This window comes from Herpailurus yagouaroundi, unplaced genomic scaffold (genome assembly GCF_014898765.1).
Source record: "Herpailurus yagouaroundi ecotype Mexico unplaced genomic scaffold, PumYag 203, whole genome shotgun sequence".
Taxonomy (NCBI): domain Eukaryota; kingdom Metazoa; phylum Chordata; class Mammalia; order Carnivora; family Felidae; genus Herpailurus; species Herpailurus yagouaroundi.
The window spans coordinates 8,688,451-8,706,113 of NW_024412434.1; the positions used below are offsets into that span (position 1 = coordinate 8,688,451).

General features: G+C 38.9%; 1 protein-coding gene across 1 annotated transcript in view; it reads left to right on the plus strand.

Moving 5' to 3' along the window:
- Positions 1-614, plus strand: part of ODAD2 (outer dynein arm docking complex subunit 2) — a 171,052-nt gene extending 170,438 nt beyond the window's left edge. Inside the window, exon 23 of the mRNA XM_040450941.1 lies at positions 149-614. Coding sequence (XP_040306875.1) covers positions 149-269 — 121 coding nt within the window. The 3' untranslated portion in view covers positions 270-614. The remainder of the gene's footprint in view (positions 1-148) is intronic.
- The last annotated feature ends 17,049 nt before the right edge of the window (positions 615-17,663 follow it).

A 17,663-nucleotide genomic window follows, 5' to 3' on the forward strand; every position in this document is an offset into this window, starting at 1 on the left:
AGGGTTCCCGTTTCTCCACATCCTCTCCAGCATCTATAGTCTCCTGATTTGTTCATTTTGGCCACTCTGACTGGTGTGAAGTGATATCTGAGTGTGGTTTTGATTTGTATTTCCCTGATGATCCCTCCTTCTCTTTTACATGTGACAGCTTCTGCTGGATATGGTTGGATCCACTGACCAGGACCTCCAGGAAGCCGCAGCTGGTTGTATATCCAACATCCGCAGACTGGCTCTTGCTACAGAAAAGGCAAGATACATTTGAAATGTGAACAAACATTATAAGCTACCAAATTTTACATGACAGAGAACATAGCAGTCCCATGGCCAGGAAGCCTAGAACATTTATTAGCAAATCCTTTACAAACAGATAAATGTCTGGATGAAAAGACAGGAATTAAAAATAGCAAAGGGTGCTCTGCATCCAAAAACTGCATAGATATTTTTGTTCTATTTAACATTTTAGGGATATGCCATGTAATGAAATGTAAAGCCAATAAGTTTGTGATAATTTTCCAGGAATTGGAGAATATACGTATACGGTACATAAACCTATTTCAGTGAGATTTTTGTATTTGGGATGATTTTAATAAAAGGTATGGCCTTCCTGGTGTGCACTTTCACAGTCATTCCTGCATGTCTTTAGAATTCCCTTTCTGTTAAACCTATCTCACTGCCCCGTCATTATGGTGTTGTCTGTTTGATCACTTGCAACCCACGCGAGAGCTCTAGGGAGACGTGGTGATTTCACGAACTGTTATTAAACAGAATTTAGATTTGAGCAGCAGGACCTGAGAGAGCATCCTGAGGTCACTCCAGATTTCTCCTAAATACGATCAAACATCGGAGATCATGTGTAACTGTCACCATACCAGATAATGCAAATCACAGAAACATAAGCAATGAGCAGGATTTTTACTTTGGGGCTTACAAAGCATAAACAATTATACGTTTTATTTCCCTCATAGGACTGACCAACACTTTTATTGAAGAATTAATTTACGCTGCTGTAAGGATACTGTTACTTCACATAAATAGCTTGAAATTTCTGAACTCATTTGTAGCACACGAAGTACTTTTTTAAAAGGTGGCCACAAAAGATTAATAGCATTTTATCAGGTTGTGGAAACATGAGAGGTCACTTAAAAGAATCGCATAAGTAACCTTGGTGTGCTGAAATGTTTGGGAACTAACTGTCCCAAGCATCTCATACTAGCCAGGAAAATAGCTTTGTATGCACCAGCTCCATAAACCGGCAATGTCAGTTAATTCTTTGAAGAGCAGGCTAGGCTGTTTTATTAAAAAAGTATTAAGTACTATCTATGTTCATCATAATTGGGAGAAGATCATAAACCTAATTGAATTAAATGCAAATAACCTGTATGAAATGAAAAGCCTGTACAGGATGAAAAATTATACTAGTGATAGATTCTCTGGTAAAAAGAAGTTTCTGAGAATTTTGAGGTTTTTAAAACACCAGCTCATCTTCCCTGTTTTTCAGAGGAGGTTATAAAAGAAGATAATAGGAACAAGGCAATGCTATTAATGATGCCAACTAAGAACTGAATTTAAATAAGAGTGTAAATTCTTCAACTATCAACACGCTTCTAATGTTAAAGTTGCCATTGGGCTGTGCTTCACAAACATTCAAAATACCTCTAGAAATCATGGATTATGACAGCTATAGAAAACAAATAACATTATTCCATTTTTACTAAAGGAAGCTTTCACCACTGCCTTAGAATTTCAAGTTATTCTTGGATTTAGTGGGTCCTAGGAGTGAAGGGAAGTACCAGGTAAACAATTGCAACACAAAAAATGTTGGATGAGTGATGGTAAAGAAGGATTGTTCCTTTATGCTATGCTTGATAGAAGAAAGCTGGAGGTTTTCATGTTTTATGGTTAATAAATACATAAAAGAAAAGCAACAGTGCCATTTTAAAAAATGAAGAAGCTAAGCATTTTTAAAGAAGCTAAGCACTTGGAAACAGTTAAAGGAAATTAACATGAAAATCATCTTGTATGTTCCTAAGAATTTTTTTAAATTCTTAAACTCCCGAAAGTTGGTATCCTTGGGTACTACAAATGAGAAGCTGAATTTAAGGGTCAGTTTTTGACTCTGTGTGTGTATGCGTGTGTATGAAATGTCATAACAGAAAACTCTGATCTTACTAGGAAAATGTCAAAGAGAATGAAAGTGCTCACAGCTATCAGAGAACAAACATGGGGACAGTCACACCATTTCTTTGCCACTACATGCTGCAATGGCACTCGTGGTTTGTTTTTTTTTTTTTCATTAGTTTTTGGTAAGTGTTTTTTGTGTTGTATTTATTTTCTGCTATTTAAAGCTGGCAACATTAATTCCTTATAAGTTTTCAGCAACAGTTCTTTTTTTTTTTCTTTTTCTTTTTTTCTTTTTCTTTTTTTTTTTTTTTTTTTAGGTTTTATTCTTTCCCAGGACATCCTGGGAATCCAATATACTCTTGGTGATAGCCAGCTGTTTCTGTTTGAAAGGAGTTTAAGGTGGAAGGAATTTTAAGTAGATACTCTTTGATCTCCCACTGTCTATGGTTTGCAGGGCTTCCTTCTAGAAATCCCTGCCATGATCAGTCTGCTGTCCCTAGTGAATGCTCTTTCGCTACTCTCAGGATCACTTGCATTAGAAATAACTTGTTTCTTTTTCAAACTTTCCTAGGTTCTGACAGTTAACAGAAGGTTGGTTTTCTTAGGGGGTGGCACTGTAAATCCTGTTACTTTGATACTCTCTAAGGCATTTGCATGGAATTGAGACACTAGATCCAAAATACTCAGAAAGTTTATTTCCATTTAGGAAAATGAGAATCTCAGTTGTTGATAAGCAGACAACTGAGATGGTTGAATAAATCTCTTCTTTTTCTTTTACCTAATGGGATTAGGTTTAAAAGATCATTTCACAGTCCAAGTTAACTCAAGATGTTTAATCTCATCCCACAGAAGACTTGGGAATGAAATAGGCTATGTTTATTCCTATAATTCAGTGAAAACAATAAGGAAACCCACTTAAGAACCTCCCTGCCTCATATGCACTAAATGCCCCCCAAAAAACCACTTTCTCATGTACTCAAATGTAGAAAGTAGAATTCTGTCCCTCAGTGAGACTGGAGCAGAAAGAGAACCAAATCGTACATAATACTAATATGTCAAGGACTGTATTAAGTACTTCCTACTTGTGATCTCATTTAAAATACAGAAGAGGGGCACCTGGGAGGCTCAGTCGGTTAAATGTCTGACTCAATCCCAGCTCAGGTCTTTTTTTTTTTTTAATTTTTTTTTTTTAATGTTTATTTATTTTTGAGACAGAGAGAGACAGAGCATGAACGGGGGAGGGGCAGAGAGAGAGGGAGACACAGAATCTGAAGCAGGCTCCAGGCTCTGAGCCGTCGGCCCAGAGCCCGACACGGGGCTCGAACTCACAGACCACGAGATCGGGACCTGAGTTGAAGTCAGACGCTTAACCAACTGAGCCACCCAGACGCCCCAAGTGATACAGCTCAGGTCTTAATCTCAGAGTCGTGAGTTCAAGCCCCTACACTGGGCTCTGTTCTGGGTATGAAGCCTACTTAAAAAAATACAATACGATATGATACAATAAGTACAGATTGTACTGATAATCTCAGATAATCTTGTATCATACTAGGGTCTATCTAAATGGGCACAATCATACTGCCAGGGAAATTTGGCAATGCACACCAAAAGCATCGTAACTTTGTGTGCCTTTGGGATTGTGCCCAACAGTTATTCTACAAGAGTATTCACCACATCATTGTTCTTAATGGTACAAATGTTAGGAAAAACTTTGGTTAATTCAATGATGGTCTAGCAATACAATGAAAACATGTTATAGAATGCTAGTTAATGACATAGAAAGCCTTTTGTAAAATATTGTTAAATTGGAAAGCAGGTTCTGAAGCAGTATATACAGTGTGAGCACACTTTTAGAAAATTATATACATGCAGCTAGTCACAACGGAAGAAGACACAACTTAAATACACCAAACTGTGATAAAACAAATGATTATATCTGAATGGTGCAATACGAATGATTTTTGTTTTCTCTTTGCTCATTTGTGTTTTCTAATCTGTTCATGATGAACATGAATGACTTTTTTTCCCTAAAGACACTCCCAATGAATTTTACTTTTTTGTTATTTGGAAACTTCTAAGGCAGACATTCTTCCTAATACTAACTTTAAAAGAGAGGTCCTCAGTTAACAAATGGTATACACAATCCATAGATAAAATAAATGAGCAGGATTGTTGTTGTTGTTTTGACAAAAAAAGAATTGTAGCTTCAACATCTAAACCACTATTGAGATATTTATAATCTCCAAAATGAACATTTGCAATAGCTTTCAACTATACCTAATCAACAGTACAGTATAACTGATACATGCTGGGGTGGCCCGTAGTAAGTTATGAACATTTTGTTATTTGGTTTCTGTAAACTAAGCAAATGAATTCTAGTCCCAAGCACATAGGAAGACAACAAATGAAGTAACTCAAAAGGTCATTGATAGATTGCTTCATAAAATGTTGCTGTTTTGAAAAGAATTATTTTGACCCATTCAGTTGTCTACTTCATTATAGATACCTAAGATGAACAATACTGTGATTTACTAATATATTTTGCCTGAATAAATCTAATAGAAACACAGTCCCAACAAAATTGTGCCCACCAATAAGTAAATACAGTAGACTATCATAGACTTCTGGTCTTCCCTTTTGTGCGCTATTCTTTTATGCTCAAATTTTAGATTAAATTTTCTTGCCTTTCAGTAATTGGTTTCCTTTTCTCTCTCCACTCAAATCTCTGTGTCTCCAGTTTCTGTTTCTGCTTTCTCTGACAAATGGTTATTACATATTCTGCCTCTTAAAATGGTTTATGCTTTAATTTCTATAAATGCAAAATGTAAAGTTAGTATTTCAATGGTTTCGATGCACAACTGTCATGGCTGACTTGAAATCATGTAACATATGGAATCCTTATACTCCCAACCCATTATTTTCAAGTTTTCAAGTAAAAGTAATTTATTCTTTATTTGCATCTGTCAAGACCAAAGGGAGATTTTCTTCTGCCAGTTCATGCCACCCTGATTTATTAGTTGATAAAAAGTCATCCTTTGCAAATTACATAATTGGCTCATGATGTTCAGAGTTAAGATTTGTCATTATTTTAGATTTATGTCCCAATTTATTTTAATGATTGAAAGGTATATTAGTGATATCAGTATGGTTCATAGAAGCTTGAAGAATCTATAGCTGGTTGGGTTACTTACAGAGAATGACCATATATCAAAAATGAAGTTCAGAGAGAGTGTGGGTAGTTAAATGGAAATCCTTTTGCATTACTGGAAAGAAAACTGACCTTTGTCAGTAGATATGTTACATTAGTGATTATAAAGCTAAGTGTTCACAAGGGCTAGGCAAGTAACATAAATGAGCAGAATGAGCTAGATATGTTGTTGTTTTTAAAATAATATTGGCATGAGGTGGGTGAGTGAATGGGGGAAATAGGTGATGGGATTAAGGAGTGCACTTGTCATGATGAGCACCAGGTAATGTATGGAAGTGTTGGATCACTATATTGTACACCTGAAACTAATGAAACTCTGTATGTTAATTATACTGGATTTTTTTAAAAATGATAAAAAATAAAGTAATAGTAACACAATTGGTCACTGACCTTTAGTCTTCATGTCTGGGAGAGAAAGGGATTCTTGGAGACTGGAAAACTAGAGAATGCAGACAAATTAGTCCTCATCTCTAGCCAGATGTTGCCAATCTTACAACTTCTCCAAAGAAATTCAGATTTTTACAGGCAACCTCCCAAATTTTAAATATTGGCTATTGTATCAGTCTGCTAGGGCTGCCGTAACAGAACACCACAGACTGAGTGGCTTAAACATCAGACATTTATTTTCTCACAGTTCTAGAGGCTAGAAGTCCAAGATCAAGCTGCCAGCAGGTTGGTTTCTGATGAGGCCTTTCTGGCTTTCAGACAGATGCCTTCTTTCTGTGTGTCCTCATATGGCCTTTCCTCTGTGTGCATGCAAAGAGAGACCAGTCTCTGTGTTTCTTCCTCGTCTTATAAGGACGCTAGTCCAGTGGGATTAGACCCCACCCTTATGACCTCACTTGACCTTAATTACCTCCTTAAAAGGCTGTCTCCAAATTTTGAGACTGGAGATTAGGGCTTCAACATACGAATTTTTATGAGACACAGCAGCAGCAAACATGCAGAAAACTCAAAATGATTCTCTGAACTAGATATGGTTCACAAGTCTGCAGCACCATAATCTTTATCTATTGGAATGAGCTTATTTGATTAAATCCTGATATTTGTATCCCTAAAGATGCCTGGAGCTACTCAATAGAAAACCAAAGAGAACAATTTGTGTAAAAGGGCACATGTCAAAACTATCTTGGTCTATGTAGATTCATGTTATGATATCAGCACTATAAAGTGCAGTACTGAAGAGACTGACTTCCTCAAATTCAGACAGAAGCTTGGAAAAATTACTCTGGAGTTGTAGATAATCATAATGGTAAGTGTAGGGTCATGGAATAGCAGCGCTGGAAACATCTTTAGGACCAAATCACTGTCCTCAGTAAAGCACGTATCAAAGCTTCCCAGGACAGAAGCCTGTTTTCTTCCAGACGTTCTCTAGGTAATGGTTGCTTCCCATTCTCCCTCAGACAGATTGGACGAACCAGATTATGACGGTAAAAAGAGCCTTGAAAATTACTTTGAGGAATCTGAGCTTAGTCCTACATATCATTGTTCCTCGGACCTCCTGTGTAAGACAGTCTGGGGTACCTGTTAAAATGCAAAGTCTGGGCCCCACCCCACCTACTGATTCGGAATCTCTGGGAAACCCAGAATCTACAAACTCCCCAGACTGTAATCATTGGGTTTTGAGCATAGGAAAAAAAATCTACACAAAGGTTTCCTAAAAGTTAATTGGTAGGGGTACAGTGAATAGATTATAGGAGAGGAAATGAAACCAATAATCATTTGTTACATAGGATCTAGTTTAAAGCTGCAGGGGGCCAAGACTAGGGAATAGGAATAGAAAGGAACAAGTATCAGAAGAAAATGCTAAGAAAAAATTGGCAGAACTGACAAAGTCTTAAAAGTAACATGATCCACGATCATGAAATGAACTCTCTATTCTGTTATACTACGAAGTGCCCCCAGAATAGTGCTGTCCCATCGGAAAAAAAGGCAAGCAACTGTGTATTTTTTATTATTCTGCTCAACATGACTATCAGGCAAATGCAAATCAAAACCACAATGAGATATCAGCTTACACCTGTCAGAATGGCTAATATCAGAAAGACAACATATTGGTGAGAATGTAAAGGGAAACCTTATGTGCTGTTTGCTAGAAATATAAATTGGTGCACATGCTTCGGTGGTTCTAAAAATTAGAACTAACACCTCTTGGTGTTTATCTCAAGAAAACAAGAACACCAATTCAAAAAGATATACACACCCCCATGTTCATTTCAGCATTATTTATAATAGCCAAGATATGGAACCAACTTAAGTTGTCCACTGATGGATGAATGGATAAAGAAAATGGTGTGTGTGTGTGTATGTACTACTCAGTCATAAACAACAACAACGACAACAACAACAATGAAATCTTGCCATATGTGACAATATGGATGGACCTTGAGGCCATTATGCTAAGTGAAGCAAGACAGATGGAGAAAGACAAATACTGTATGTTCTCACTTATATGTGGGCTCTAAACAACAAAACAAAAACCCAAGTTCACAGATACAGAGACCAGATTGGTGGTTCCCAGAAACAGAGGGAAGGGGTGGATAAAATGGATAAAGGGAGTCAAAAGGCACAAACTTCCATTTATAAAATAAATAAGTACAACATAGGGACTGTACAACATAGGGACTATAGTTAAAACTACTGTATTGTATATTTGAAAGTTGCTACGAGAGAAGATCTTAAAATTATCATAAGAAAAGAATTTTTGTAACTATGTATGGTGATGGATGTTAAGAAGACTTACTGAGGTGATCATTGCACAATATATACGAATATGGATCATCATGGTGCAGACCTGAAACTAATAAATGTATGTCAATTATATCTCAATAAAAAAGTAACAAATACAGGGACACCTGGCTGGCTCAGTCAGAAGAGTCTGCAACTCTTGATCTCCAGGTCATTTGTTCCAGCTCCGTATTGGGTGTAGAGATTATTACTTATAAACATTTAAAAAGGTAATAAATACAGGGACACCTGGATGGCTCAGTCGGTTAAGCATCTGACTCTTGGTTTCAGCTCAGGTCATAATCTTGCAGTTTCGTGATTTTGAGCCCTGCGTTGGGCTCTGCACTGACTGTGAAGCCTGCTTGGGATTCTCTCTCCTTCTCTTTCTGCCCCTCCCCCACTCACACTGTCTCTCTCTCTCTCTCTCTCTCTCTCTCTCAAAAATAAACAAAATAAATAAATAATAAATAAACAAAAATTTTTTTAACAAATACCTATTTTTTAAAAGTTTTTAAAAAGTAACAAATACATAGGGGCGCCTGGGTGGCGCAGTCGGTTAGGCGTCCGACTTCAGCCAGGTCATGATCTCACGGTCCGTGAGTTCGAGCCCCGCGTCGGGCTCTGGGCTGATGGCTCAGAGCCTGGAGCCTGTTTCCAATTCTGTGTCTCACTCTCTCTCTGCCCCTCGCCCGTTCATGCTCTGTCTCTCTCTGTCCCAAAAATAAATAAACGTTGAAAAAAAAAATTAAAAAAAAGTAACAAATACATAAACATAAGTAAAATAAAATTTCTGGTATCTCTATTAAAAAATGTTAAAAGAAAACAGATGAAATTAATTTTAATATGTTTAACCCAAAGCATCCAAAATATTATTTAAACATTTAATCAATATAAAAATTATTGAGATACATTTTATTTTTCACTAAATCTTTGAAGTTGATGTGTGTTTTACACTTATAGCACAATTCAGTTCAGACCAGCCACAATTCAAGGGCTCACTAGTCATTATATAGCCAAGGGGTGCCATGTTGGATGAGTTTTAGTCTATTCACTTGGTTAGGTTAAGGGGTTTCTTTTATCAGTATTGTTGCTTTAATTTACATGAACTTTCATAATTTCTTTGTGTTATGCCAGACCATCAGCCATCTTGTCTGAGTGCTTTTTTTCCCTCCTGATCTCTCAGAGGCATGCTCTTTCTATTGGCATGATGACTCTTTAAATTCAAATTTGTATGCATTTTGGTGCAATTCATCTAGAAGGCTGTAGTCAGCATTATATTTTGGGTACAATTACTTTTTTCTTTTTTAAAATAAAGTTTATCTATTTATTTTGAGAGGTGGGAGGGGCAGAGAGTGGGAGAGAGAGAATCCCAAGAAGGCTCCCCATAGTGTGGAGCCCAGCATGGGGCTCAAACCCACAAACCATGGGATCATGACCTGAACTGAAATCAAGAGTCAGATGCTTAACCGACTGAGCCATCCAGGCGCCCCTTGGGTATAATTATATTTAAATGTTTTTTATTGTGGTAAAATACACATAACCTAAAATTTACCAGTTTATCCATTTTTCTATGTACAGTTTAGTGTCATTAAGTTCGTTCACATTGTTGTGTAGCATCACCACCATCCTTCTGAAGAATCCCAAACTGAAACTCTGTATCCATTAAACAGTAATTCCCCATTCTCCTCCCTTCCCCAGCCCTGGGAATCACCATTCTCCTTTGTGTCTCTGAATCTGACCACTCTAGGAACCTCATGTGAGTGGAGTCATACAGTATTTGGGCTTCTGTGTTCAAGGTTTATCCATGTTGTAGCACGTATTAGAATTTCCACTATATTTATAGACCACATTTTGTTTATTTGTTCACCCACTAATGGGCACTCGGGGTTGTTTCCATTGTTTGGCTATTGTAAATAACACTGCTATGAACATGGCTGTACAAATATCTATTCAGTTCCTTGCTCTGAGTTCTTTTGGGTACATACACAGGAGTGGAATTGCTGAATTGGGTAGTTATTTTTAAAACCTAACCAAATCTATAATAGAAGAGGTGGTTTGGGGCATCCTTACCAGTAAAGTCAGTGGACTTGAGATACACTCACACAGTCTCTCTAGAAGGAACTCTGTTCCATAAGCATTCCACCAGCTTCACAGTCACTGACTCATAGACAAAGAATCCCCTCAGGCTGCTTCAGTAGGCTCCAGTATATTTTAAATTCGGAATGAGCCAAGTTCTCCCCGTGTGTGATTCAGTGAGTGCAAATTAAGCATTTAAGAAGGTATGGTCCTACTTTTGGAAAAATAGTAAGGTCTTGCAACTGTGCCACTAATAGTACCAAAATGGCCTAAAAAAATGAGCATAGCTCTCCTAAGTTCCACTGTGTGATGTTTGGGTTGTGCTAAGGGGCAAGGGTGACTTTTCTGCAACTACTGTGTACAATACTTTACTTTGAGAGAGAAAAGGAGGCCGAAGGCCCTGGAAAGGTTTGTGCCGGGACCGTCAGAATTCTTTCTTGGGTGGGAGCTGCCATGAGAATTTGTGCAATTTGCATGGTGGACGCAAACCGAACTTACATACAAAGAGGCCTGTAAAGACAGAAGGCTGGTTTCCTGACTGCTTACATATGCTGCTATCTGATTTTGCACACTTTTCCCTCCTGCTTTATACCTCTCCACTGCAGAGAGACGGTACCACCACCCGACCCTCGTCTTGCTTGAGTGCTGTGCACACATCCCCACCACCCGACCCTCGTCTTGCTTGAGTGCTGTGCACACATGCGGAGGATCTCACAGTTAGACCCAGGTTTTGCCTTGAAGGAAATGTATCACTTCTTAAAGCTGTGGTGGTTGTTTCCAACTTTCACTTGCAAGGTGTATAACATTAAGGTTGCATCTTATTTCTACTGCCTTGTTTGAAGCAACAAACAGCTGCGGATGTTGATTTAAAACAAAAGACAAGTAGGGCGCCTGAGTGCCTTAGTCAGTTGAGTGACCGACTTTGGCTCAGGTCATGATCTCACAGTTCATGGGTTCGAGCCTCGCGTCGGGCTCTGTGCTGACAGCTCAGAGCCTGGAGCCTGCTTTGGAGTCTGTGTCTCCCTCTCTGCCCCTCCCCTAGTCATGCTCTCTCTCTCTCTCTTCAAAATAAATAAGCATTAAAAATATATATAAAAATAAAACAGAAGACAAGCTAACACATTGTAATCTCTGAGGTCAATTTATTTGGGTTATTCTCTTAATCTGAACTAATTATGAACTAAAACAACAAACTTGAAGGTGTAAAAGGACAGTCTTTTTTCCTTCTCTGCCTATGAGTGTTGTGAATGCATCAGAGAAATGTGAGAGACTGATGTGCTCTAGCCAAGACTTGTGGTCCATCTTCTCAGTTCCACAGATTCTGCTTGTGAGCCCCGTGGAGCTCAGACAGACTTTCCCTGGATGGTGCTGTGTGAGATTTTCATTTTTGGATAATGTTGTTAATAATTTCCTGGAGAAAGAATATTTCTATTTATGCCCTTTAGGCAGAGGACTGATGTGCCAAAGAAGTAATGAGGAATTACTTATGAGCATTGGAAAACTCTCAATTTATTCTTTTTTTAAAAAAACAGCTTTATTGACTTTTAATTAAAATACAAATAACTGCAAATAATCCATGTGTACAATTTGATGAGTTTGGACCTGTGTGATACCAGTGCTACAATCAAGATAACAAACCTATCCAACACCTTCCAAAGCTTCCTTGTGGTGTGTGTGTGTAGTAAGAGCACTTAACATGAAACCTACCGTCTTAACAAATTTGAGTTGTGCGTTACAATATTAACTATGGGCAGTATGTTGTACAGCAGATTTCTAGAACTTACTCATGAAACTTTACACCCAATGACCATCTTCCCATTTCCTCCCAGCCCCAGCCCCTGGCAACTACTATTGGTTTTTCTGCTTCTATGAATTTGACTATTTTAGAAGAGTAATAGAAAACCTCATCGAAGTGGAATCATTCAGTATTTGTTCTTCTGTGACTCACTTATTTCACTTAGCATAATGTCCTCCAGTAGAAAACCTTCAATTTACTCTTAGATTATCAGATGTGGTCCTGGCCCTTCTGTTGAGAGATCAGGAAAATTGGCATCAATGTCTTTGATTTCCCTTCCCTTAAAGAATACTTCAGTGTTCTAAATTCAGCCTACCTCCCCAGTCTTCTCTCCCACTGTTCTCCTTCAAATATATTCTATATGTACTCTGGTCCAAAAAACAGTCATCTATGTTGACTCAAATGTGTAAAAATGTCGTAACATCCTTTAATTTTTACATGTCTTTCCACTAATGGTTGAAAAATGACTTTTCTAATTAAAAGTGTCTAGCCTCCCTTGATTTAGAATAGCTCCTTTGGATTAATGCCTACGTTTTTCAGGATGTGCCCCCTTCTTGAGTGTTCTCCACTTTCTCACCTCCTTCCTTCATTGGCACCTTGCAGGAAGGGGGGATTCCTGGGATGCAGGGAGGAGCCTCCAGGTAAGTTATGTTGCCCTGTTTGTCTCATCACCAGCCTGCCTCCCCTGTCACCCATGACAGTTTGGATTCTCATGGTCACTGGGCATCTTGTGTCAGTGGTGGTGGCTGCGGGCATGTGGCTGGAGTTTAAGGTGTTGTCCTGGAACCTGTGCTGATGCCTGGAGTCCTCCATGGACCCTAGTCAAGAGCCCCCCCCCCCCCCCAATCTCTGCAGCTTCTGGGCCCTCCCAGAGGGCTGGGGAGGAGCTGGTGACTTTCCCAGCACCATACAGCTATAAGGGGGAACTCTTGAGGATGTCTGAGCTCACCAGCTTAGATGTCTACCCCAGCCAGATGTGCTGGGACATCTCCCTCCAGGGTGCTTTGCTGACACTGGATCCTCTCCAAGCCTTGCCCCTACCCAGGCTCTCAATATTTTTTATTTCCCTCAAACTCCCAAGTGGTTCAAGCACTCGCAGGCAACTCCTTTCTCTTTTCTTGCATTTGCCAGACATCCCTCCCAAAGTAGAGGGGTTTGCTGTCCTCTGTATAGCAGGTCCTTTCTCTAATGGTATCCTGCATCCTTCTCTGAGGCCAACTCTCCAAACTTTGGTTCTTTAAATAAAAACTCTGCTCTAAGAGGTTTGAGAAAATATTCTTCTACTACTTCAAAGTCTAGTTTGTTCTATCGATTATTCATTCAGTTATTTATTTATACAAATATCAGTGCATAGCTCAATGAATATTCTCACAGCAAACACATCCATAGAAATGAAGACCACACAGATCAATGAATGGACATCACTAGAAGTCCCTTTCATACCCCTTCCCAGTCACTGTTCCCACAAAGGCTACCACTCTTGATTTTCTAGCACTTCAGAGCATTTGAAAGTCTAATTTTGGGGGCCACCTTATTTATTTCTCCACAGACTTTATTTTCAAAATCTAGTTTGAAACTCAAAGCTAAGCAAGGGCTTTGTTCTGGGTAGTGTTAAGTCTCCCTTTCCACATAAAAAAAAAAATTATCTTCAGCTTCTTCATTTAACGGAGGGAAGGCTTCAGGGTTTTCAAAACAACCAACTAACCAAACAAACAAATTTTAAAAACCGACTCTGGAAATAATAGGGAGGAAAAATACATCATATGGTATTTCAAACAATTGTCCACTATCATCAGCCAAACTAAACTGTTTCTCTTCCCCAAATATCCTGGACTGTCCTGCTTCTACATCTTGCCTGCGATGTTCCCTTTACCTCAAATACGTCTAAGCATTCAGTTTTCACTTCACACTTGCTTTGCCGTTGCCTGGCTTTTTACAGGGGTTGATGAGCTGATTTCTCTTTTGATTCCAGATGTATTAAAAGAAAAATTAGCAGTGAAGCAATGAAAATTACTTCTTCCTGATGCCAGAGCTGAACTGGTGTGCCATACGATGTTTTCGGCATCCACCTTACACTTTCGAAACAAATGAAAAGACACATTGTGTATGGTAGATAGAAACGATGTATAACCTGGTGATTTCAGCTCCTTGTGGCTGGAAGTTCTCTGGTTTTGGGAGGGTGACCCTATGCACTAAGACTGAGAAAAAATTGGCTTGAACCTACATAGAGCAAAACAAAACCAACACTTCCCGTATTTCCAGGAATTCTTCGGTGGGACGTATCTTTCCAAGCTACCACCTGACCCTCATCATTGCTTGCTTCCTCTAGATGTTCAGTTCACTCAAGTCTTACTTCTGGCAGCCACTCTCCTTTCCTTCCTCCCTTCATACTCTTGTGATCGCAGATAGGAAACACAACCCCTTTTCTTTGATTCTGAAAAATACCAGTCGTCCAAGGAAAACATGAGTAGGAGTCGTTTGTGGAAGATTCCGGGGTGAGAGCAGGACTAAAGAAAGCTTACTGTGTACTACCAACCTCAGCTCTGTCTCCCGGCCACTCTCATAATCAAACCTCTCACTGACATCACCTGCCCTGTTGGGCTCTTTTTTCCTCACCACCCATTTTCCTTTCCCATAGCCTGCCCCCATTCCCAGCACTCCTCCCACGACACTATCCTCAGAGATTTAAATGTTTCTGTATCAATTGGCTTCTGTTGTTTCACAAACCATTCCAAACAACCGTTTATTTAGTAGTGATTGTGTAACTGTTCAGCAATTTGGACTAGACTCAGCTGGGCACCCTCACGCATCTGCTGTCAGAGGCAGGTTAGCTTTGCTTTTAGTAGGCGGGCTCTCACGTGTCCAGGAGCTCTGCTGGGATGAATGTCCCGACTTGAATCTCCCATGCAGTCTCTCATCCTCCAGTAAGCCAGCCAGTGTTTATTCACATGGAGGTTGGGCTGGGTTCCAAGAGAACAAGCAGATGTACACAAGGCTTTTTGAACCCTAGGAACAACTGGAACACTGTCTCTTCTGCTACATTCAAAGCAAGTCACCGGTCCCCACTTGAAAGACTGAGCTACAAAGTCACACTGCAAAGACGAATGCAAATGGCGGGCTAAGGGTGGGGTGAGGAATAATTATAGCTATTTCAGCAGATAATTTGCAACTTCTTACTTCTCTCTGAATTATTTGCCTCACTCTGGATCCATCCAGGAAAAATCCTAAAGACTATCTTTCCACAATCAAAATTATCCTTAAATTGTTTTTGCTAAAAAGGCATTTCTCTCCTCTCAGAACAACTCTGCAGCCACCTCTTAAACCTTCTTCTCAAGAACACATGGAAATAATGTCAGTGTGCGAGTGTGTGTATGGAGTGGGGGGCACAGGAGATGTGTAAAAAAGTAAAAGTCATTCTTTTGGCTCCTGAGATTATGGTAATAACTTAATTTTTAATGTTCAAAATGTGTTACTAGAGTGACTTTGAGATAAGCAAACAATATAAACACACATTTACATCTGCTTTACTTTACTCCTTACAGTATTATATGAGGACAAGAATCCTAACACTCCAATATGGTGATCACACAGGTTTCTAACTTCCCTGATATTTGCTATAGAAAATGGGTCAACCGCAAACTGTGAAATAGATTTAAAAATACACTGGAGATAATTACTTGTTACAAAATGCATCAGAAGGCAAAAATCTTTTTTTAATTCAATTTTCAATAAGGGCAGAGTCAATAAAGACCTAAAAGAGAATTGAAACTTCTGTAAAAGTAATAAAAAAAAAATTCCTTTCCTAAGGAAAAGGAAAGAAGCTGATGAGGGAAAAATAATCAGTTCTGGGAAAGCAAATTTCAGCAAGTGTAGGGCACTGGCAAAAAAAAAAAAAAAAAAAAAAGAAAAGAAGAAAGAAAGAAAAAAAGCAAGCACGACCTGATGGGAAGAAAGGAGTCCAGAAGAGCTGGATGCTCTTTAAACAAACAATTTTGGCAGGTGAACAAACTATATGGGAAGTGCAGGATAGGGAACAGCTTGCCAAATTGGCAAAGCAGAACTGTGCAAAGTTCTGAAAGGCAATTTGGAGAACCAAGGAAAGACGTCCAGCCAGATCACCAAGGATGAACAAAAAGAAGGGGCACAAATGTGTAGGGACCACATCAAAAGTGAGAAAGATAATACAACGTAGGGTAGACACAAAAGACATCAGGAAGCAGTTAATCAGCTGCAGTCATAAAAACCAAGGTATTATTGACTGTTTCCATTTGGCTAAATAACCAGCCCTGGATTTCATACATTTCTCTGCAAGCCTGTTGCCTGGCACCACAATAAGCACCGATTAAGATGCAGTTAGTTGCATAGCAGAAACCCTAACTCAAAATGGCATTCAAAATAAAGGGAATTTATTGGTCCATATAACCAAAAGTCCAAAGGTAGAGTGATCTTTGAGTAAACTTTCATTAAGGTTTGAATTTTACTGTGTGAAATTATGTTGGCTGTTCCCTCTACTGTATGTTGGCTTTATTGTCAGCTGGGTTCCCTCGTGGTGGCAAAACAGCTGCAGCAATTCCAAACATCACATCTTCACACTGCTCTGTTCAGAGGAGTTTCACTTTCTTAAGCCACTGAGCAAACTGGGCTTCCTGCTGATTTAACTGACTCAGGTAATGACAACATAGATTGCCTTAGGCCTAAGTGTATCCATCCCTGAGGAACCAAGTTAAGGGGATGGATTTATGATGATTTCCTTGGGTCCTATGGAGACAACAACACGGGGGCTCCGTCTCACCCAACCCACATAGCTGGTAGTCAGTGGAGAGGTGTGCAGTGGAGGGAGCCAGTGAAATGCCTGCCTCAGGTAGTGCAGACAATAGGACGGTAGCAGGAATAAACTGTCCTTTACTAGTCTGCTCTGGTTTGGGTGAATACATAGACAAATAGTAAGAAGGCCATCATGTAACAAACCATGGCAGGTTAGAGAACACTCTCAGGGGGTAAACCTTAGCTTGGATCTCTCCCACTTCTGCCTTAAAGGCAAGCAACGGTTCTGTGTATTAGAAAATGTAATGAGTGCTATAAAGCCGTCTACTTTTCAGTAATTGTGCCACTAAACGTATGGGGGTATGAATCCCATCTCTCACAAAGGGTCTTCCGAAGAGTCAAACATTCTTGTGCGTGGGAACATGCATTACATTTCATTGAAATGAAAATAGAATTTATTTAGATGATAATTACAGACAGGACAACTGTTTGTATTGAAAATGTTTTCAGCTTTATTATGAAGTGAGCTGGGTATTAAGTGATATGTGATAGATATTAAGGAGGGAACTTGTGATGAGCACTGGGTATTATATGTAAGTGATGAAACACTAAATTATACTCCTGAAACCATTACTACACTATATATTAACTAACTAGAATTTAAATAAAAATGGGAAACAAAAAATAAAAATATGTGTGATACATTTATTCTTAAATTAACAGTAATGTTGGCTCTTAAAAAAGGATAATTTCAGTCTTTTCCTATAATTACTAGTCTTGATGTCCTTGAAATTTCTAGAAAAAAAATTTTTTTTCTTAGGGAAAATGTTTAGAGTAGGCCTCTAAACCTCATCTACAAAATAAGAATAATCACACTGACTTCATAGGGTAACATGAGGATTAAAAGAGTTAACATATGAAAAGTAAGTACAACAGTGCCTGGCATATTAATACATTATGTAATATAATTTA